This window comes from Sphaerodactylus townsendi, linkage group LG03, assembly GCF_021028975.2.
Source record: "Sphaerodactylus townsendi isolate TG3544 linkage group LG03, MPM_Stown_v2.3, whole genome shotgun sequence".
In the NCBI taxonomy this organism is placed as follows: Eukaryota; Metazoa; Chordata; class Lepidosauria; order Squamata; family Sphaerodactylidae; genus Sphaerodactylus; species Sphaerodactylus townsendi.
The window spans coordinates 80758246-80782713 of record NC_059427.1 but is presented as its reverse complement, the minus strand read 5'-3'; the positions used below and the strand labels follow the sequence as shown (position 1 = coordinate 80782713).

The 24468-nt window shown below is 42.0% G+C and overlaps 1 protein-coding gene across 2 annotated transcripts; it reads right to left on the bottom strand.

Annotated features, from left to right (window-relative positions):
• Nucleotides 1-113: 113 nt before the first annotated feature.
• On the bottom strand, nucleotides 114-20854 carry DCTN4 (dynactin subunit 4). 2 transcript variants are annotated; one of them, XM_048491026.1, is made up of 14 exons: nucleotides 20642-20854; nucleotides 16350-16420; nucleotides 15311-15489; nucleotides 13915-13958; nucleotides 12250-12357; nucleotides 11874-11894; nucleotides 10965-11038; nucleotides 9259-9371; nucleotides 8499-8608; nucleotides 7744-7817; nucleotides 6596-6650; nucleotides 5148-5255; nucleotides 4811-4908; nucleotides 114-2316 (listed from the first exon to the last, which is right to left on the bottom strand). In XM_048491026.1, exons 1-14 carry the CDS (start codon nucleotides 20774-20776, stop codon nucleotides 2103-2105), a joined length of 1404 nt encoding a protein of 467 aa, XP_048346983.1. In that variant the 5' UTR covers nucleotides 20777-20854; the 3' UTR covers nucleotides 114-2102. The 2 variants fall into 2 exon arrangements, with proteins under 2 accessions (XP_048346983.1, XP_048346984.1); XM_048491027.1 differs by lacking the exon at nucleotides 11874-11894.
• Nucleotides 20855-24468: the final 3614 nt, after the last annotated feature.

Sequence of the window (24468 nt, the reverse complement as noted above, 5' to 3'; positions counted from 1 at the left end):
TTTGTTGGTATTACAAACATTTGCTAGTTGATATGTTTTAGGATTGTAATGCCAGGTTGTACACACTTGCACTGGATCTTCTGCACTGCTGAGAGAAAAAAAATCCACACATGTAACAGCATTGTCTGCTTCTTTATTTCAAAGTTTACTACATTGAACAGTAAGGCAGAATGCTTCCAGTATCCTCTCAAGAGGAACCAGTGAGATGTTTCTGCAGAATTGTGTGGAATACATTTCAGCAGTTATTACTATGCTTCGTAAGATTAAACACTAAAAAGAAACAAATCACTTGACTAAGTTGTTAGAATCCAATATATGTTTCAGTTTGAGCCAGCCCTTAAAGTCTCAAAATATGTCCAATTATCCTATGCATGTTATGAGCTGGGCTAACTATTAATTTCTTTAGCACAGCAAGGTGTTACCTTCAACTTGCAAACTATTACTTAGCCAAGAATTGGCTTGGAAGTGGTTAAACCAGGGATTATTTGGATTTAGTTTCTAAAATTGAGGGCAACAGACACTAACACTACACATTTAAGAGTAAACACTAGCTAGACTTCTAAATCCCATGCTTTACATTATATATTTAACACAAGCCCTGTAAACATTACTTTTTTGAACCATCCATTGCACAAACAAGAAAATAAGGCATAACCTTCACCCAAATGCTGCCAGACAAATGCAGATAATTTTAAATACACCCCTGAACAATCTGGAATCTACAAAAAGCACTTTTCCAACCATTTCCAATTAGTCCGTGTCTAATTTTGTACTTAAAGGACTAGTTCATGTAAACATGAAATAAACATACCCCTTCTTGCATTTGTCTACAGGAATGCATGCAGTCGCACTGCAATTTATTCCTGTAGTCAACATCTTTATGGTCATGAGATCTTCCTTCTCCCATTTGCTGCAGGCTACACATCAAACACTCAACTTGTAATACTTGTATCTGCTGCTTATTTTTAGAACCATTTGGCTAAAACCCAAAACAAATAATCCTAAGCCACTGTGTTCCAATGCATTTCTTTCCAACACTTTTAGCAAATAAAAGTTAACTGACATGCACGTGTTGAATTTTTTTCTGCGTGGAGCACGGCAATATTGAATTTAGGGTTACCAATCAAACTAGAGAGCCAAGCCTTAGGCATTTTGTAGATTATAACTATTTATTCACTTAATTTGCTACTCAGAAAGCCATGCTTATAATGGTATGCTCTTAAGTGCATCCAGTGGGGAAATGCTTTCTTAAAAGGTGTTAAACACACATACCAAAAATTATCTTCCTATCAAAACTGTCAAATATCTTTGGTTGATATACTGTGGGCAGATAATTTCGTGAACACCAACAAGTGCCTCTTGTTCCAATCTCTGTGCAGCTTCAATAAGACATCTACAGCAGCATTTTCACTTACTGGCTACTCTATAATAACCGGTTTCATTTTAAACCTGCATCTCCAATCTTAAGAGTGGTAGAAACAATAAACCCCCAAACTGCATAATACTGAGGAGGCACGAAGAACCTTTTCACAGTTGCCTTTCCTTAATAAACTGTACAGGACAACAGAACGTTGCACAGAATGTCTCTACTTGGTACCTAGGCAGTGCTAGTTGTGATTGAGGATGGTAAGCAAGAGCATCCCCTGCTGCTAGAAGGTGCTATTGCAACCTTGGAATAAATCTGTCAGGTCATGTGGACCTACTAGAAAGAGATTTTGGCATTCTCTAACTCTAGCTTTATGAAATTGACACAAAGCAGGCTTTTGCTAAGAAATCTCATTTGATTTGATCAAAGCATACTGCAAGTACATAGATGGCCACAAGTGCGTATACAGAGTTTTGTGTTGTAAAGTTGACAGAGCAGGTGGTACAGTCTGAAAACCATCTCAAAGGGGGAGGCAAAGGAACGCGTCATTCAAAGTCATGGCTCTTCCTCTTTGATTCTACCTCTACAACTTTTGGTTGATATTTGTGGTGTGTGTTCTCAGCCAAGGGAAGTTCCATGAACCAGTGCCTTCAATGTCTGTTTGGGACACATTCTTCTTCAACAGTGATATGATGCAGCACCTGGCCATCTTTCATGATCCGATTACTGGCAGGCTTCACGGAAGAACAGGGCCCAGGCTGAGCTCCACGTGATGAGTGAGCCAGATGACCTCACAGATCTGATCACTTTCTTCCGTGGGCCGAATTGGAGCAGCAAGATTTTTAAATTCATGTTTCATCTTAAAACTTACAGTAACTTCTCCTTCTTCTTTCTGTGGAGTAACCTTGATGAATACTCCAACTTTATTAGCCTTCCGAAATGCCACGATGCTGCAAAACAGATGGAAAGATTGAATTATCTGCATCTTTCACAGAGTTGCTTTGTTTTTTAAAAATGGGATTTGCATGATATGTTGGGCAACAGCCTAATTACTGCACTGCAGCCAGATGTATTCTTCATATTATTTAAAGTAGATCTGTATACATAATATCTACATTCCCAAGGTATTTTTTTTTTGGATTATTTAAATAGAGCACCACTGTTTCAGCGGGACTTGGTCAGCCTGTGGGGTATACTGGTTGGAGTATTGGACTAGGATCTGGGAAACCCAGGTTCAAATTCTCCCTTTGCCATGGAAACTTTGGAGTGACCATGGGCCGATTCTCACACATGCAACCTAACCTACATCACAGAGATGAAATGCAGGAGAGAGGAATGATGTAAGGCCCTTTGGGTCCACATTGGAGAGAAAACCTGGAGTATAAAACAAGAATTGAAAGCTGGACATTTGGTGAAGTTGCTGTTTGTCTGAAAACATTACAGCTCTTATCTACCCTGATATTTTAAACAGTCTGGAGCCATCATACTTGCAGGACCACTTCTCCCGGTATGTCCCCAAAAGGGCCCTGCATTCAGCAAATAACAATGTGCTGGTGATCCCTGGCCTGAAAGATGTCTGGCTGGCTTCAGCAAGGGCCAGGGTCTTTTTGGCCCTGGCCCCAACCTGGTGAAATGTTCTGTCAAGTGAGACCTGGGACCTGATGCAATTCCACAGGGCCCATAAAGCAGAGGTTTTCCTCCAGGCTTACCGTTGAGGCAGGTGCGGTTTTACTACCTAATCTCCCTTCTCCCCTCCTTCTTGGTACTTCCTGGATGTTATTAAGTATAGGAAACTAGCGTATTAATTGATTTTTTAGTTGCCACCTGTGATTATAAATGGTTTTGTTAATTCTGCGGTTTTATTGTAATTGTCAAATGTTGGAAGCTGCCCTGAGCCTGCAAGTGGAAGGGCGGTATACAAATTGAATAAATAAATAAGATTTGCATTTAATAGTCTTACAAATATCACACTAATTTTGAAGTCTGCACAATGTATCTGTGATGTATGTTCCTTTAAGTAGGACTGTTCCCCTAGCACACCTGATATTTATTAAGCTGGGTGTTTTATTATGAGCCGGTTATTGCTCTCTTGTACTTCTTGTTCTCTGTCTATGTTCAGAGACTTCGTGTCTCCAGGCTTCTCTTTCTATCAAACTCTACTGCTGTCCTATGAGCATGTCTGAGGATTGCTGTGTTTGCTGCAACTAAGAGACATTACAGTATTGTTAAAAGTAATGCAGATATTCCCCTTTCAAACAGCCCCATGCCAGCATATGTCCATGGCTCACCTAGTCCAGCCACATTTTAAGACTAAGCCTCAAAATCACTTCAATTTGTATAGTTTCATTAGCTGATGATGTTATGGTTTGTATCACCTCTTCTCCTTATTCCACAAAAAGATCTCTTTTGACCTACTGCCCTTGTGCAGAAAAATTCCACTGAATAACTGCTTAAAGCAGAGAATAAAGCAAGACAGACAAACTGAGAAGCAACACAATTTGTTCAAAGACCACACAATGAGTTTCACAGCCATGCTGCAATTTTTCACATCCAAGTCCAACATATCTTCAGAACTACGGCAACTTCTCTTAAGACTTGGTGATGCTTTGCAAGAACATTTTTTGAACCTAATTTACCTACTTGTGTTACATTTGCTTTGCAAATGTGATTAAGGGGCCATGGAGGTATTTGAAAACAGTCAACATCATACTTACATAATGGAGGGCCCTGGAAACAATTACTGTTGGAGTGTAAATTAATCAGACTGCCCTTATCACAGGTTACATTTTGCATGCCCTGACCTGGATGGCTGAGGTTAGCTTGATTTCATAAAATCTCAGAAGATGAGCAGGATCAGCCCTGGTTAGGAATTGGATGGGAGATCAGCAAGCAATACCAGGGTTGCAGAGGAAGACAATGGCAGACCACCTCTTAGTCTCTTGCCTTGAAAACCAACTGGAATTGCTTGTAAGTTGACAAAGACTCAATGGCACTTTATGCACACATGTTTTGCACATGTGGTAAATTCACTCACATTCCTAGTAGCTGATGGTACTTGCCACGAAGGCACATGTGGTGAACAAAATTACCCCAAGTAATGGACAAACAGCCACCTGGTGACTTTCTAGAGCCACCAACATGATATACATACACACACAGAGATTGGACAGCAATTTATGACACCTGTGCTGCCCCAAGCAGGGGCTAATTGCTAATATATTGCTAATACATATATACTAGCTCCTTTCAACTAACTAAACCCTGCTTGGGGCAACACACCACTCAATGGACAGCATGGCAAAGCACAACTTTCAAACAACTGAAATACACAAAGGAAACCAATTACTGTACTGGTCATCTGCCAAAAGCCAATGCTACCAACCAACAATGAATCTGAGGTGACACTTTGTTAACCATACACACAATGGGAAAAAAATAGCTCACTCGGGGTCATCCTGAAAATCCTGAGGTTCTGCCAACTCATCATATTCTGCTGCTGCATCTTTGCCAGCCAGAATTAGCTCCTTCGAAGGAACCATCACCTGAAAAATTGTAGAAAGAATTAATGTTGCAGGTATTCAACTGCCTGTCACCCACATGTAAGCTTCTTACACATTATCATAAAATGTTGATACCAAACACAAAGCTTGCGGTTTTTTAGGGTTTTTTTTTTAATCACATACTTTCTCCAGAGGATCTCGTACAGCTGGTTACAACCAAGTGTATTTTCCAGCACCAACTTCAGGTATGTAGTAACATTTGTGCAAGTAAAATATAATACCTTAGCAGTACTATTGATGTCATCTGGATCTCCTTCCTCACACTCTTTCAGCGTCACATGGGTAAGGTTTTCCACAGGGTTGGTTAGAGTTAGAAGTACTTGACTTTCCTGTGAAGATACACATAGTAGAAACAATTATTCTCCAAATCAAAACCGCTCACCTTTCACTATCTTTCGCTGGTGTATGCAAGATTAAACTTCTCCTCTTAAAGACAGAAATGCTGCTTCTTCCTTACATGTTGTTTAGGAAGCAAAGCAGCCTTTGCTGCTACTTAAACTGGTCAGCTATTGGTTCACAGCTCGGTGTATTTCACTGCCCCAAGAAGCTAGCAACGGGCCAGGTCTGAAAGGTGAACATCACCCCAGACCTCTCTCACTGCCAAGGCACAAGATCAGCTCCAGCAGTGCTTCCAGTTTCACTGAGGCTCATTTCTCCCAGCCCATGATGGGACAGCTGGGGGAAATGTGTACCTTTTGATCCCTGTGCTTATACTAGTAGAGGGAAAGGCTACAAAGTCCAAAGGCAGCTGGAGTGACACAGACACAATTTTGGAAGGTACACCCCTTCCCCCATCACCCACAGCACAGTCACCAGAGTCTAAAGCAGGGGTTCTCAGCCTGTGGGTCGCAACCCCTTTGGGGGTCAAACAACCCTTTCACAGGGGTCGCCTAAGACCATCGGAAAACGGTCTTTTTATATTTTATATATACCAATTTTATGGCTGGGGGTCACCACAACAGGAAGAACTGTATTAAAGGGTCGCTGCATTAGGAAGGTTGAGAACCACTGGTCTAAAGAGTGTGTGCTCCAATTACTCATCTTCCTGGCTGCCCCCAGCATGCAAGACAAGCTGCGATGGCAGAAGAAGTCTTCTTCCTGAACGTGTGTATGCATGCACACGCAGTGAGAGGACTTTTGTTGGAGCCTTGGATGTTTAGGTGAGTGAATGGTGTACAGTTTGATGTCTTCTGATTTGATGCAAGAAAAGAATTAATGGCAAAAGTCATCCAGCTTGTCTGGAAAAGTGAAATGAACAGTAATGTCAGCCAAAATCTGCTGGCACAGCCAAGTTTTCTTTAATCTGATTCTGCAAAACAGGCCAGGATGGCAGCTGCAGGCACAGAGAAGAGAGATAAAATGCTGCTACTAGGATCTGTCAAGGTAAACTAGGACTGAGTAGTCTGCGAACTGAATCCTGGTTTTGCAACAGTTAAAATAAACCACAGTTGTTCGTGATGGCTGAACTGAGTTACTGTCTGGGATCTAAGCTATGGTATTGTAAGCCATGGTTTGATGTAATGTTTTAAATTGAGGTATAGTTGAACAAAGCAATATATTAGACGAAGGGTCAGAAAAACAATATTGGAAAAACGTAAATCTCTCATCTATCCTTTCATGTTTCCAAACTTCCAATTTAAAACAAATCCAAGCATCAACAAGAACTAACCTTCATGTAGCGCAGATTGGGAATAGACATAATTCTCACTTCAGGGATGTAGTTGCTACAATACAAACAGGTGGAGAGAAGTAGCAGAATGAGTTTTTTGTCCTTGGTATTCTGACTCTACGTTCAGTTATTTATTTTTACATGTCCATCCCAATTTTTGACTTCAACTGTGCCATCAAGGTGTCAGATTCTAACAACTGGCAATATATTTGTTACAAATACAACATAGTTCAATTTTTAAAGGTGAGACCTCCACTTTGACTTTTAGAGACCAAGTGCAAATATGCAATATCACAAAAGATTAAAAAGACTACATTCCTCACAACAGAATTTGAAATGAGACAAGTAGGCACACACACCCTTTCTTGAAAAGAACTATTTCAATAAATAGGAAGAACATCTGCTTTTCAAATAAGCACAATGTACTTTATAGCAATTTAGCTAGGGGCACTAGCTCACTAGAGAGCTACGAATGACATTTTAAAATCAGCATTTAGAGCCAAGCTGGACTTCCCACTCTAGAACAGTTCTCACTAAAGCACCAGAAGTCTTGGACTAGGTTCTGCCATTTAAGACTGTAGGTGTTATGTGTGTGTGTGAGTATGTGTCCAGAACTCAGGAGTCTCTACATTGAACCTCATATTAATTTGTGTCTTGCCACTTCTGACCAAGATAAGCTACGTCTGCTTTTGAATGACTGCTGCACTAAAAGAACTGCAAATATTTTTGGCAACAGTTTTATCAACAACTGCACACTCCTGCTGATCACCTAATAACCTTTTATTGTTGTTATTGTTAGTCTGATTGTTGTTTTATCCTATGCCTAATAAAGGGAGTGAGTGAGTGAGTGAGTGAGTGAGTGAGTGAGTGAGTGAGTGAGTGAGTGAGTGAGTGAGTGAGTGAGTGAGTGAGTGAGTGAGTGAGTGAGTGAGTGTTGGGGGAAGTAGGATAATCCTTTCTTCGTTCTATTATTCCTAAGCAAAAAACATTCTAGTCTTTGCCTTCAGTCATGAATACCTCCAGCAGATAAATGGTACAGGCCAGTGAGAACAAGACCTCAAGTTTGAAAGTCTGAAATGGTACAGGCCAGTGAGAATGAGACGTAAATTTATAACCTTCTTGCCCCCAACCTTTTCCATAATACTTACACAGCTACTAGCTGGATTTTGAATTTGATGGATGTAGGATTGAATTCTGGCTTACTCAAATTGTGTTCACATTTCTAGAAAAGAAAAACACAAAAACTCTGTGTAGTCTAAATGCCATACAATAATCAAAACTATAAATGCCACTAGTCAGTTACTTTCACTTATGTTCAACCATGGAAAATGGCAATAAATGAGATCTTATGATTCAATTCAGATATTTGTATCTCAGAAAGATAACCTCTCACTGACATTGTCAAGGTACTGCAGCTCTTGGCAAGTTCAGGCATATTGTAATTTCATCCTAAATAAGATCTCAATTGCTTTTTCTATTGATTTCAACTGTTAAAACAATATTGCTCAGAATATTTAGTATTCTGCATTGGAATTTTGCAGACATTGCTTTAAAAACTTCAATTTCCTTGAGAAATGGATCAAAGCTATGCCTCTGGAACATGAAGAGGCAGCTTCCTGAAGATTTTATAGTTCAGAATTCAAAATAGGTGACTTGTAATCAAAACCACTAGGAGACTCATGTTATCCACAATCCCTTCTAAACAAATACAGGATAGAACAGTGGTGGTGAACCTATGGCACTCCAGATGCTCATGGACTACAATTCCCATCAGCCCCTGCCAGCATGGGGCCATGCTGGCAGGAGCTGATGAGAATTGCAGTCCATGAGCATCTGGAGTGCTATCGGTTCGCCACCACGGGGATAGAAGTATAGTACAATTCCCACATTTGTGGCTACATACTCTGCACCGTAATGAACGTTTGATCAGCAGATGCTTATGACGTGGGTAAAGCTGAGAAGCACAAATGGGTTGGAAGTCTGGCTGCAGGAGGCGCTGCCGAAGAGTCGTCACTGTCCACAATATACAAAGTTCAAATTCTCAGTCAACACTTTTGAGCAATAATTGCATTGATTATTTATATCCATCTAGCATGGCTCAGGGCAGCTCACAACAAGCGCAATATATCAATACATTAAAACTATTAAAATCACACAATTAATTCGGTAAGTTATATCTAACCATAAAAGATGGCACATTACAACCACAGAAAACCAAAGGTTACAGCGGTTAGCAGTGGCCCAAATGACACTAAGAAGACTGAGCCCTGCAGGAATAGGACGGGATATAAGTCTGAAAATAAATAAATAAAATATAGGTGGAGAGACCTGGTGACAGAACAGCAGAGGGGAGTCCCACAATCTAGGCCAGCATATGATGTTAGCCATATAAACTATTTGTCCTTATCGCTGGACCTAGTGGAACACCTCACTTTTGCAGGCTGGACAAAACTGGGCCAGATCTTTAATGACTCAGGTTTGACAGAAAGTTCCACCAGGACAGCCTTCTGCCCAGGGACCACCAGTAAGTTGCCCAAAGAAGAATTAAGGGTTCTGAGGGAGTGGCAGTGCCAAAGTGACCATCAGTGAAAAGTGACCATCAGACCATGAACTTAATTCACTATTTTGGAATAAGAACACAGGAGATACAAAAAACCTATTACCTTCTGTTAGATTTATTGGTCTTGTATAATAATCCTCAGGCAGAGGTTCCACTTCCTCCACAGCCTGGGCTGGTTCAATTTTTATCTCCTTCTGGTCTTCTCCTTCTTTCAGCCTGAGGCAAAAAGAAAACAAATGAACACGAGGTATGTTTCATATAATCAGCAAGTCTGTAAAAAGATTTTAAAAGTAAAATGTTATAGAACAATTCAGAACCTGTTATTCTTTTATATTCAAGGATCCCTACAATTTCTAAAATAGTATTAAAATGGACTGTAAGTATTTGTTACATTGAAATAAACTTAACAGCAACATTTAAAGTATTCTCACAAAAGGTTTTCACACTGTGCTTTCTTTGGGAGAACACTGGAAAATTCATCTGGAAAATATCAGCCCAGAACATTTTAAATATAATTTCCACCCACATACATATGAATTGCAAAAACACACACGCACACAACAGAGCAGAGAAACAGTGGAGATTAGGGCATTTTTTCTGATCTAATTCCATCAATGTACCTTCAACGGACAACAGAGGAAAAGTAATTTAAAAGTGGAGGTCAGTCTAAGTAAAATGTTGTTTATGTCCATAGTGAGGCATAGAGGCCTAGGAACAGGGAACCAACCTGACTGGCTGAGGCAACCCTACTCTCTGATTGGGTAAAAGATCTGATGACATTGAGAGGAAGGAAGATATCTCCCTGTGGAGAAACCTGATAGGCTTTTAGAGTGTGAAGTTCCTGGAGTACAGCCCTTGCTGTAACAAACATAACTCTGAAGAAAGTGGTGGCAATCAATGTGTGATTCTGACTTGCCCTACTGAGGATAGCCCTGCATACTGTGGTTTACGCAAATAATGCACTTATTGGAGGGAACTGGAGGTTGGGTTATTGAGGAGCCCAGGCTGAGAAATATATATAAAACCAGTAAGGGGGAAGAAAAGGGAAGAAGAATTCCAAAGTCCAGTTAGTTTGTAGTATTGGGTTTTCCATTTATTTTTCTCAAGGGAGTGTTTTATGTTTATTTCAGTGTTTTTATATATATATAAATATGTACACAGAAAAAGAAGACTATATATATGCTGCTTCCTCCATTCCTTCATCCAAGTTATTCATCTCCCATTCCCATCTCCTCTCAGTTAAATAAATCTTTTATTCTATTTAAGTTATCTCTGCCTCAGTATTATTATATTTGTGCCTTATATAAAGGTGTTTGCCAAGACAGGTTCTAAAATAAGGGCATCTTTCACCTTCTGGGAATAATAACAAGGCTGAGGGAAAGTGCTTTTATTACCTTATGCTACCAAAATGAGAAGAAGTTCAGTTCCTGAGGTGAAAAAAGCAGGAAAATCTGACAAACCACATTAGAAAGTGGTTTCCCTGCCTGGGTGATTTGAGGAAGGTGTGGGGGTCCATCACAGAGAAACTGTGGGGATTAGATCATTTTTCCTGATCTATTTCTATCAATGTACCAAACGTTTCACTCTACAGTGAAATGTACATGGGTGAAGTAAACAGATCTCTTTTATCCACAGAATGGGGGAAGCCCCCTGACCCCCCCACCAAACACACCATCATGAAAACGGCAAGACCCTTCCAGAGGCAAATCAGTCCTGGCTAACTGAAGACAAACTACATTCACAACGGATGACCATTTACCAGCCTATTATAAATTACATCCACCTTTCACCCAACCACCTAATACTCACGAGAGTCCAGCAAGAGCACTGATTGGTGCTCCAGGCCTCTGACGCTGTAGTCTGGTGCCAAGGCCATATTTGTCCTACCAGAAGAACAACATAAGTCAGGTCAAACCTGGGGCCTGCTGAAACAAGCCCTTAAAGTTGCCAACATACTTTTCAAGCTACAAAGGGACAAAGCAAGGAAAAGCAAAACTTACAAGTTTCTCTCTGCTCAAAGCAATTTTGGTAGTTTGGCAAGTAAAATTAAAGGGGGACAGAGAAGCTGGGAAGCTGCATGCCATGTAGGTTTTTTTGCTGAACTCCTACATCACCTAACTGAGTTCAGTTACTATACTGATTCTTCACTTGGTGAGTAATCTAGTTCATTCAAAACACAATTGCTCACATACTGAAGAGCTTTTATGGACCGAAATATCTTCTACTGTCATCAGGTGAGTTGCTAAACATCAGGTTGTTATATCTGGAGCAGCGGCAGAACACTTATTGCATAGATGATTTAAGCCCATCAAATCCTAAGTGATGTTATTAACAACTGCATGAATTTTAATGGCCGCAGCTTCTTGAGAGGCATTCCTTGTTTATCCTCACAAATCACCTGCAAATCAGGTCTCTATTATTCTCTCTTTACAACACTGAAGTCACTGATCCAAGAATTCTGAGCAGATATCACATTAAGATTAACAAATACCTGAACCAGCACAATGCTCTGGAAAGTGACAGTATCTTTACATGACAAAAAGTAAGACCACACGACCTGGCTCAGGTTTCATGTCCAAGTCAGCAATGCTGCATTCAAACTGGATTTAAAATGTAGGCACACCCAAGACTAGAAGTCTACATAGTGTAAAGAATATACCAGTAGAATGCAAGTGGACTTAAAAGACTTTAACACTATCAGAAACTGAATGAACTTACCACTACATGTATAGTGTGTTGCTGAGGAGAGCCCCCAAAATAGCAGCAGGTAGCAACGGAGACAAGAAAAATGCAGCAATAAGGATTAAAGCAAATGCACGAAGCACAGAGTTAGTTATTCAAGAGGAAGCAAGCATGCAAGTGCTTGCATTTCTATAGTGGACTGTATCCTGAATTTGTAAAGCATTCTGTTGGTTAGTATTTGAAGTTTGACCACAGAAGATTACTGATCTGATAAAACAGTGAGCTCTTGAGATCAACTGTCTATAAATTTTCCTGGCCCCTTTTCTGGAAAGTTACTACTAAAACAGCTCTACTTCTGCCATTTAAAAAAATGGTCTGATTTTCAGACTGGTTTCTCAGGAATACAGCTCACCGAAAAAGCCAGTGGCATGTAGGGCCGGCGCCGAACCAGCTTTTTACGATCTCTTTCCATCTTCTCCTTCTGAGCTAGCTGTTGATAATACTCAACCAATTTATTGATCTGTAGAGGAATCAATATCAGATTAAAACAATGGACTGAAAGATACTCATGAAAAGATAGAACAGGGATTTTACTGACGTTCACTCTGAAATATATTTATTCACTGATGTACCCATACCACAACTGATCATAAGAAAGATGCTACATTTCTGTTCCTGGATTCTTTTATTTCATTATCTTTTTTAAAAGCCAAATGAGCGCTATCACACCCACATAATGCATGTGTACCACTCTGTGCATAGAATGCAGAGTTCTCTTGGGTCTCCCTATGTTCATGCACCCCTTCCAATCCCAGAAAGATAATTCTCAAGGTTACAGAGCCATGCAGAGGAACAGCCAGGGGGAGACAGAGATGATGGGGTGAAAAAGGGCAAACAAGTGAAATGGTTTCTGCTTCCATGAGCACGGCTCCACTGAGATATGCAATATATTTCACTCTTTGTCCCTTCTCAATCCAGCCCAACAGTGTGCACAGCTGTTCCACAGTTCCTATGACCACACAAATAACCTTGCAGAGGCCTTCAAGAAAAAGGAACGTAGGAAATCTCTATGCAACTTCAGCTCATGGATGGTAAGATACATACCACCATTTCATTGTTTTCATTCATACTACCAGTTTTCCTTTGGTAGAAGCTACTGCTGGCTAATTTGTGATCCTCTCTCCAGCTTTCCCTTTGCTTGCTTTCTGAGTGCCCAATACCACATACAGACCCACAGGTCAACTGCCCAAACATTGCCATTTTCATTGACGATTGTACAGTTCTGGAGAAAAATCCCCAGACTTACTAACAATTGGCCAAGCTGGCCTACCAGATCTATGCTCATCTTAACAGCTCTACACCTGGACTCTCCAAAGAACAAAACAATTAAAGTTAAACACAAGGCATATAATTTATTGTTCTTATGCGGATATCTCAACAACTACATGGCAAAGGATAGAAGCCTGCTATCAAATAACTACTTGCATATCGTACGTAAATACTGACTGCATCTGTGGTGGAAAGGGTACAGGAAGTGAAGTGTGGTGCACTTGGGAAGGGACCGCGGTCTAGGTAACGAACAATATCTTAATTCTTGACAGCAGCTGATTCCCATACCGAGTGTAAAACCAATGCATGTGGCAAAGGCCTGGACCCATACTAGCATTTCCAGGGGTGAAAAGACTTCGACCTGCAGAGTACAACTTCCTCATCTTTCCCACATGGAACCCTAGAACTCTCTCCCATAATCTTGTGGCCTATTTCTGAGGGCTTTTCCAGCTGTCACAGAAAGGGGGGGGGGGTGTCACATAATATTGATGGCAATCATCATGGAAACACCAGTCTGGATCCAAGTTGGAATCTTAAAGAGTATCTGCTGGTGGAAAATCCCTCTTACTTGGTGTCTCTTCCTTGCAGATCTTTTGTCTCCAGGCCCAATGCTATAGTACAAAACTCAGGTTCTTGAATACAGGCAGTATCTTTTCTTTTCTCCAGTGAGACAATAAGCAAAAACCAGTGCAGTAGGAATTCTGTCTCAGGACGCCCTATTAAAGTTTAAACATTTCCTTTTACTTACCTTTTGAGTATGAGGATTTTCTGGCTCCTGCCAACCTCCACTGGCTGTATAACAAAATAAACAAAATCAAAACATAGAAAATGTCATAATTCATACAATAAATGACTAAAACAACCACATTTTACAGTCCACCAGAGGATAATGCTATTGTTCTTTACCGTGGATAACACTATTGCTATTCTAATGATGATGCTAAAGATACCAGATAAAATACAAAGTTCTGGGATGTTCCTTGGTGCCCACAGAGTTTTGCATGTGAGGAGTGACAGATCATTCTCTGTATCCCAAAAGATTGAGGTAACCCAGGCTGGCAAAGTGCTATTCACCTGGTTCCCAGGCACATACAAACTACCCTCACGGTGGTCCAAAATCACAACAGTTCGCTTTCAACAGTAATCTACCTCTCATCCCCAAAAATGATATGCAATGCACATGTTCAGTGTGCTGCAGACTGAGCTTTTGGTACTCGTGAGAAAGTGATGCAAAACAAAACAATCTTTACCTCCCAGGGCAGGACCACTGCTACCTTCCCCAGCAAGTGCATGAAGATACATTTCCTTCATGCTGTCAAAGGATAGGCCAGCAGCAGAGGACAGTGGCCAACAACTAATTCTGAGACGTGGGCAGGGGGCGGAGATCCATTGTGGAATTGGTGCAGGGTTGTGCCAACGTGGGTGCTCACCTCACTGCCATAAAGGGCAAATACACCAGCAGGATGGGTGAATATATGGGCACAGCACATGAACCTGGATGCCTGGGCTGCAACAGCACCTGTGGTGTGCAAAATCTTGCACAGGCAGGGGTGACAGCAATCTGGGGGTGTTCCCAGATGTGGAGCCAACTACAGTCTGTTTCCTGAGGGTTTTAAGCCTGGGAACATCCCCCACGCCGGTGGCAGAATTATGACATGAAAAAGTGTGTTGTAACTCTGGTCACTTCAATGGGGTTTCCAGACGGCAGGACATTTTTTCTGTTTCGGCCCTTTTTGTGCCCCTCAGAATCCTTTTGGAGGTGGAGGGGGCTGTGCCACTGCAGCGCCATCCTAGGCCACCATGCACTCTCCCCCTCCCTGGATTGGTTCTGGTTTGTGTACTGGTTCATAGATCATTCTCATTTAGCCAATGAAAAGCCTGAAGAGAAGCCACTCCAGGTGCCCTCAGAAATGAATTCCTCTCCAGTACCAATTTCCTGGCATTATTAGCAAATGGATGTCTATAATTGGCTAACAAAAGAATTTTGAGGGGAAGAGAAACTGAACTCTCAGAATACAGAGTCCAATTCTTCCCTACCACCACTAAATCTTTGGGTGGGGGGGGGGTGGGGGTGGGGGCAAAAGGAACAGCTTTCACCCAACAAGATGTTCTTCCAATGCAGGTCTCAAAATTGTGTTACTCACCAACTGATTTATCTGCCATGCCAACATCTCTGGATGTCCAGCGGCAAAAGCCACAGGCCAGATAATAAGCTTTCTTCATTGTAGTCTTAGCAGGATCATCAGGCAGTGGAGCAGGAATGCTTGTGGCCCGGGTAGAAAGAGTGTGCATGCAGCATGGGCAGTCAAAACAGTTAGCACACCTAAAGAAAAGACCTCAACTTGAAATTCTGCACTGACAAGGACATGCCTTAAAGATCCCCCATTTTGAGTGGATCACTCGGACAGTGCCTCCAGGATTTTACAAAAACAAATCTCCAAAAAGGATTCATTATGGGGAAAAACACACACACACAAATTCTTGTAGTGTCTAAAAACTATCAAACTAACTGAGCTCTAAGCTTTCATATACCAGCACAAATGTAATTAGATGTATGTTAAAATAAACTATTCTACAGAGGGCTCTTCACATTCCTGAAGTATTTGATGTGAATGCGCTAATATTCAAAAGGTAAACATCCTTACACCCAATATGAGCAGCAAAAATTTTAACATTTGTCCAAAGCAGACAGATGCTTACAGTGAGCACACAGAATGCAAACTGGGTATAATTTATTTACTTCCGTTTCCTTGAAGACACACTTCCTCCATGCTTTTCCTCTCACCTTCCTCCTCAGTGGAGACCAAAAGCACTTACTTCTTCCTCCTCTCCTCCATTTTATCCTCATGGCAACAATGTGAGGCTGGCTGAGAGTGTGTCGGTCTGGCCCAAAGTCACCCAATGAGCTTCCACAACACAGTGCCAATTCAAACCTTGGTCTCTCAGATCCAACTCTGAAACTCTAACCACTGCATTACACTAGCTGTCTAACAACAGAAACAGACAGAAATATTCTCATTCCAATGAAATCATATTCGAAGCAGGATCCACACAACAGGAATGGTTTTTAAAATTTCTTAGACCTGGAATCAAAGCAAATTAATGTGTAGCATAGCAGAGTATACGCAGAAATTTAAAAAAGGAACCATATGACAAAAACTGAGTTAGCAAAAAAGAACTTACCTGTTTTTCTTCAGCTTGGCTTCAGCTGATGGCATATTTTCCAGGCAACTGGGACAATAGTGAGAATCCACCTAGAGAATACAGAAAGGTTTCCACACTGTTCATCACAATGCAGGGACAGTTATGCATACCATATCATAACTTAATACCCTATTTAATGAACACAAACTGTGAATTACAAAACTTAGCGTTGGTGAAAAGATTAGCCAATTATCTGAAAATGTAGTGTATCAAATTAAAGAATGAGCAAATTAAAGACTCGAGCAAGGTTTGGAAGACGTACCATATAAATTGGCTAGACAGACAAAAAAGTATTCAGCTGGCAAGCAAATTAATCTTCTATTGCCAAAATATCTGTCCAGGTACAATGACAACTGTTAATATCATTATATCTTATCTTAATCATGCATCCAAGCTACAGTGCAAAGAGACTTTTGATACCTTATATGAGCCCAACTGTCTTCTGAGTCAATATGAACCCACTTCAAACTATCTGAGCATACTGCTCCTTGTGTTCAATTAACTAGCTGATTTCTTTTTTTTCCTGTACAGAGTACAGAGTGAAGAGAATTGGCATGTCATGCATAATGAAGCTTTTTATCTGCTAGTTAATTTTTTGTTCAAAATCATTCCCTTCAAGATGACCCAGTGGGGTTCCTGGTACATATTCACCCTGAGTAAGCACATCTGGAGCCCCAATGGAGGAAAACAGCTTCTTCTGGAAGGGAGCAATTTTGAGACTAGTGGTAAAAGTAGTTAAATCATGTGCACATATGCATGTATATGCATCCACACATACAACCGATGAAGTTATTTTTCTAAAATAGTTGGGCTCCATTACACGAACATTAGGTTGCCCATGGTTAGCATGCCAATATAAAAAGCATTCTAACTGCAAATATTTAGTTATAAACTGCTTGTAGAGGGAAAAGGTTCCATCCTTATTGTTTCACATATCAAGGATTTTATAATTATTAGCAGCTTAATTTACATTCCACTTTTGTTCTTGGGATTCAAGGCAAATTACAGGTTATTCAGTGAATGGTTGACACCAATATCCTTGGCAGGAGAACACAAATCCCATGTTTTAAGCTCCTTGCAGTGCACACCTTTGTGAATTATCACATTCTCTGGAAAGCACTAGAGGTAGCCAAGGTGTGAACCCACTTCTCAGAACAGTGAGTAAAAAACTTCAGCTTATATATAACGTCTTTTTTTTCTTTTTTTTACAAAAGGTGACTGTTATTTAAAGATATCTTCCTGAGTGAAAGAGAAAACAGCAGAAACAACTCTATACAATAGCTGGAATTATGGTACCCATTAGACAGTTAACAATTATGCCAATTTTACAAATAACGGCACAATTCAGATTTCACAGGCAGCTGGGGACAGAGCTGCTCCTGTGCTGCCCTGCAGCCTCCAGAAGGCACAAGGAGGTGGAAGAAACAAAAAGCCTCTCTGGCCACCCAAAAGCCCTCCACAGAGGAAAAAGGAGTTATGCCATCCAAAATGGTGGTGTAAATCTGTCCTCGTCGCTGACTAATCAGGGAATCAGAGTTGGATGAGACCACAAGAGCCATCGAGTCCAACCCCCTGACATGAAGAAAGACAAAATCAAAGCACTCCTGACAGATGGCCATCCAGCCTCTGTATAAAAACCTCCAAAGATGGAGATGCCCCCAGGACACCCCAATTGCACTAGCCTCAAGTCTGGAAGTGGCAGCCAGAAGCAAGTCAGGTGCCACAGATTTCTGCTGCGCCAACCTGCTTCCCTATTTGCCCTCCCAGACAATGTAAATACCACTTACGCTGCTGGGAGGGCAAATGCGTGCATATGAGCCTGTGCTGCCTCCTATGGCTATTCCACTCCCAAACCTATTCAATAACCTGGAACCAAACTAGAATTTACATTCACTTCCCACACTATGAACTGGCTCTCTCTTTGAACTCCAGGTAAAAAAAAAACTTGCAACTAGAACAAAGTGGTTAAAGGGTAAAAGGCTATTTGCTGCTTAGAAAGTTCATACAGCAAAAACACCTGTATCCAAATGTATTGGTTGTGTCCAATTATCAGAAAATAGTTTAACTTTGCCTGCAATGATGTTACAAATACTAGGGAAACTGAACAATCCATAAATGGAAGATAGGAACCAATAGATTCACAGACAAAGTATTTCTAGCTATGCTTACACTCTTTTTAAGCCATATTCTCTTTAGTGGCATTGGACAGATAAGAATTCTTGAAGGACAGGTGAGGTGTCAGAAGACTGGGGGTGGGCAAATACCTTCAAGGGGAGAAAGGACAATCCAAGTAACTACTGACCCATGAATTTGATTTCAATAACTGGAAATATTTTAAAATAAATCATTAAACTGTCAATCCTCGAGCATCTAGAAAAGATGGCTGTGATTTATTAAGAGCCAGCACAGGTTCCTCAACAACAAGATATTCCAGACTAACTTTTTCAGAGAGAGCAGGTACCTTGTTGGATCAGGGGAATGCTGTGGACATAGTTTATCTGGATTTCAAAAAGGCTTTTGATATCCTTGTAGCCAAGTTGATAAAATGTGATTTGGATGCTAATACTATTAAGTTACTGTCTGTAACAGATTGCCAGATCACACCCAAAGAGCGCTTGTTAATTGTTCCCTACCCTCTTGGAGAGGAGCGACCAGTGGAGTAACTCAGAGATCTCCCTTGGCCCCTGAGCTGTTCAAGAACTTTTGATCTGGATGAAATAGAGGGGATGTTCATTAAATCTGCAAATGATACTAAATTGGGAGGGATAGCAAATGCTGTAGAGGACAGAATAAAGATTCAGGATGATCTTGACAGGCTGGAAAACTGGGCTAAACTGACAAAATGAATTTCAACAGACAAATGTGAAGTTCTACGTTTAGGTAGGAAAAATCAAATGCTTAATTATAGAATAGAGCTTTGTCTTGGCAGTAGTATGTCCAAAGGGGACCATAGCAGACCATATATTGAACTTGAGTCAGCAGTGTGATGCAGCAACTAAAAAAGCATATGCAATTTTGGGCTGCATTAACATAAGTAAAATGTCCAGATGACACAAAATGATTTCACTTTGCTCTGCTTAGACCTCACTTGGAGTACTGTGATCAGTTTTTAGCCCCAGAGTTTAAGGAGGATGTTAATGAGCTGGAACATGTCCAAAGGTGGGCAACAAAGATGGTGGAGGTCTGGAGACCAAGTTTTATGAAGAATGGCTGAAGGAGATCAGTATCTTTAGCTTGGAGAGGACTATTCAGATGTGATATGATAGCCATTTTAAACTATTTGAAGAGGTGTCATACGAAGATGGAGCAGAGTTGTTTTCTGTAGCCCCAGAAGGTCTGACCAGAACCAGTGGGTTAAAATTAAATCAAAAGAGTTTTTGGTCAGAGCGCTTCTCCAGTGAAACAGGCTTCCTGGCGTTTTCTGCCTTCCTCTAGATATAAAGCCCGGTGTGTGTGTGTGGGGGGGGGGGGGGGGGGGGGGGGGAGTGTGAATTCCCTTCATTGTGGGTGGACAAGTTAAACCTTGAGGTTTCTTCTAGCTCTATGTTTCTATGAAATATTGCAGCAGCATCTGAGAAACAGGGCCAATCATTGGCCACCTATGTTCCACCACTGTTACAAGATGAAAATCGTGACAATTTGTCCAATGTACCTCATAAATTAAAAGAATCAAGGATGTATAAAAGAGAATAAAAAAAAAAGGCCCCCACCCATGCACAAAGTTTACAAAACCAAGAGATGACTACCAGTTTGGACAAACTGCTTTACAAGCAAACAATAAAATAGCTGAGCCCCCAGGATAGTGGGAAATCAGTGGACGACTGAAAGGGAAAGTTTACACTGAAATCAGATTTGCTGGGATATCAAAAAGGCAACGCCAAATTATGTAGGAAACAGACGTTCTTCATGAAGGAATCCTTAAAGGCTGTCAGAAATTAGACAACAAGTCCCTTCCTCCCCGCCTCCTATTTCGCCTGTCTTCTACCAGGACCAGCCGAACCCCTCTTCGTTGTTGTCCAGCCAAATGGGAAATCACACGTGACAGCGAAGAAACTGCCATAATCAAGGAGCTGGTCTCAAGAACCGCCCCCTTTCTTGACACTTCCAGGGACCAATCAGTCAAAGCGATGAACCGATCAGAAACACACCGGCAGGCAGGGGACCGAGCCAATTGGATGAAAAAAGGAACGTCAGAGTGGGAAAGCCTATCAGCACTCTGGGCGTGGTGTTAGCACCACCTCCTCCTTCGCCCCCCGCAGGCCCCAATTTACCTCATGAGAGACGCACTCGAGGGAGCGGAGCTCGCTGCAGTAGCGGCAGAAATAGAGCTGCGATAGCGGCGCTCGGATTTCCTTCTCACCACGGACTAAGTAGGAGACCCGCTCAGATTGCAGCAGCGAAGCCATTTTAGAAAGAGGGGACCGAACCAGCCTCTCCAGTCATTCGCCGCACCCAGAGCGCTGACTTCCGACACGTGATCAGGAAGCGCCGGCCCCTGGACTGTAGTCACGTGATCATTTAATTATTTACTGTTAACGGTACCGGAAAAGGAAATGATGCTCTTGAGGAGGGAGGGATGAAACGTGAAAACAACTATCGTGATAACAGCAATGATTTTTTTAATGTCTGATTTAACAAATGAAGGGCGTTGGGAGTGTGTGTTTAAGAGTAATTGACATGCAGTTAGATTTATTATTTGACGTTTCTTTTAATTCTAGTTTTGCTACCTGTTAACTCGTTAATTCTTGTTCAAACTTTTAAAGATTTGCACTGAACTTGGTTTAAATTTCCCACCATCCTCTTAAAAACTAAGCAATAAGCTGTACCTTTCTGTACCTTTAACAGAGGCTTAAGTTATGGGAGGGGGTATCTGAAGCTTTTCATACCATGGAGATAAATAATATCACCTAGAAAATCGTCCCATTTAAACTCTATAAAAAATTAATAGACATATTTTGTCCAGACAGATAGCAAGCATAATGTACATAATGCAATAACATGAATCAAATTTCTACTTTAAAACGTACTTTATTCAATGTACTAAACTGAGTACTAAGTATTTTGTTTTTGCCATCAAGACACAGATGACATGGCGAATCTGTAAGGTTCTCAAGGCAAGGATCATTGAGAGGTAGATTGCCATTGTCTGTCTCCTCCTTATGGCCTTGGTATTCCTTGGAAGTCTCCCATCCAAATACTAACCAAGATCAGGGCTGAGAGTGTCCGACTGGCCCAAGGTTACCCAGCAAACTTCCACGGCACAAGAGGGGATTTGGACCAGGGTTCTAGTCCAATACCTTAGTCAGTACACCACAATGTTTCTTCAGCACTAAGTGTACATGTCAAAAAGAACTTCATGCAAGGTTCACATACCTCCATATGAATAAAAACATTTAAAATGAAGAATATGAATATGTAAATGATGCTTCCTTGCTGTTTGGTGACAGAGCTCAGTGAGGTGTTTAATTCTAAGCTGATCTTTTAGACATAAATACTGCAGATAACAACTGATGTGAAATGATATAGGTATAGCCCACTGTCATGGCCCCCCCCCCCCCCCGCTGCAATGGATCGTTTCTCTGAGGAAGTCCCTGCTGCAGCTGACAGCTCGCCTGAGAAAGGGTAAATGAAGCCTTGCAGAGAGATGCTAGCTGAATCGCTAGAGCCTGAATTAGCACACGCATCTGGCTCAGAGCTAATTAACAGAAGGAGTAGGAGTAGTAGTTTCGATTTATATCCAAAAGGTGCTGTGAAGGAAGCAAAGAGAATGTATTATACTTCCTCTGTCGAAAATGCTAGTTTGCCCCCAGCACAATTGTTCAAGGTAATACGGATGCTTACGACCTCAGTTGCGGGTCCTAAAAAGAATGAATTGGCTTAGACTGTGAGGCATTTGCGAACTACTTCACAACCAAAGTCCTGACCCTCTGCCAAACCCTCCCCACCACAATTGATACAATAAGTGAACTGGAGGTCCCTTGGCCGTCTCTGGGTTCACAGCTGGACCACTTCAACCCACTCAATGCAGCTGGCAACTGTACGATCTTCCACTTGTCCTTTTGACCCGTGCCCTTCCTGGCTGGTCCAAACCAGCAGGGAGGAGCTTCAGAACCACCTGTTGGAACTTATAAACTGCTCCCTTGAGCAAGAAGTTTTCCAGGGTCGGCTTAAAGAGGCAGTGGTCTGCTCCCTCCTGAAAAGACCACAATTAGTTCCTTGGTATCCAGCCAATTACTGCCCAGTTGCAAATCTACCATTTCTGGGAAAGCTAATTGAGTGAGTGGTGGTGGATCAGCTCCAGAAGTTCCTGGATGACACAAACGCATTGGATCCCTTCCAGTCTGGCTTCCACGCTGGCCATGGGACCGAGACAGTGTTGGTCGCTGTCATGGATGGACAGAGGTGGTTCGGTGCTGCTAGTATTATTGGATCTCACCTCAGCGTTCAGTGTAGTAGTAGATCACGACCTTCTGGTCCACCGCCTTGCCGATATTGGAGTATAAGGTTCAGCCTTTGACCGGCTGTCCTAATTTCTCCAAGATCGGGGACTGCAGGTAACATCGGGAGGGGGAGAGATCTCTAGGTGTCATCCCATAACTTGTGGGGTGCCGCAGGGGGCGATTCTCTCCCCAATGCTTTTCAACATCTACATGCGCCCCCTGGCGAGTCTGGTCCGGAGTTTCGGGCTACAGTGTCATCAATATGCAGATGACACCCAGCGTGTGTTCACGATGGAGGGTCACCCGTCCTCGACCCCGGGAGCTCTCCAGTATTGTTGATGGTTGGTTGAGTGCGAGTCAACTGAAGTTAAATCCTACAAAGACGGAGATTCTGTGGCTGGGCTAGGGGGAATGTCAGGTGGACTTTGGCCTGCCTATGCTGCATGGCGAGGCATTACAGCTAACCTTGTCTGCTAAAAGCCTAGGAGTGATCCTGGACCCAGAATTATCACTGGAAACCCAGGTCACTGGAATGGCTCAGACAGCATTCTATCATCTGCGACAGGCATGGCAACTGGCTCCATATCTTTCCTGTTCCGACTTAGCTACAGTGATCCATGCAACAGTCATCTCCAGATTACACTATTGTAACTTGCTGTACACTGGCCTGCCCTTGTCCATGATCTGGAAATTAAAGCTCATACAACATGCACCAGCCAGGCTCCTTACTGGGGCATTTAGTCGGGACCAGATTACTCCGGTCCTATACCAACTGCACTGGCTGCCGATCGAGTACCAGGTCATGTTCAAGGTATTGGTTCCTACCTTTAGGGTTATTAGTGGCCTCGGGCCTGCATGTCTGAGGGACCACATCTCCCCATATTGCTCCACCATGTCCCTCCACTCCTTGGAGGAGAACCTGCTCAGGATCCCCGGCCCAAAAGAAATTCGGCTGGCCTTCATGGGGGCCAGGGCTTTAATGGCCCTGGCCCCTACCTGGTGAAACAGGCTACCTAAAGAGATCAGGGCCCTGCGGGACATTCAAAGTTTCTGCAGGGCCTGCAAGACAGACCTGTTCCGCCAGACTTTTGGCCAGCTGAGCTGAAGAGAACAACCCCTAAGACATATAGGCCTCCTGTGGGTACAGGGTTGGGTTGGGAGGAGGGGGGCATGTCGCCATCTGCTTTTATATATATTGTTCCTGGGTTTTTTTTAATGAATATTGTTTATTATTAGACATCGATAAATTTTAATGTTAGTTAGAGATGAAGTGGTTTTAATGATTTAATCATTGTTAATTGCATTTTATCTGTTGCTCACCACCCTGAGCCCTTTTGGGGAGGGCAGTTTATAAATGCATTAAATAAATATCCCCCCTTTCTCTCATGTAAGGAGACTCAAATGGGCTTACAATCTCCTGTTCCCCCTCCCCCTCGCACAACAAACATTCTGTGAGGGCTGAGAGAACTGAAGAAGATGCCAGTAGCTTTGGGTCTCCAGATGTAAATCAGCATTGCAGACGGAGATTGAGACTGGCCTTAAAGGAGAGACAGCACTCAGCAAGATTGCAGGCTAAGCATTACCCAGAGTCTTTGCTGGAGTAGTCCCAGGCAAGTAGCTCTGAAGAATAAAAGGTCTTTGGCAGGAACTGCAGTCGT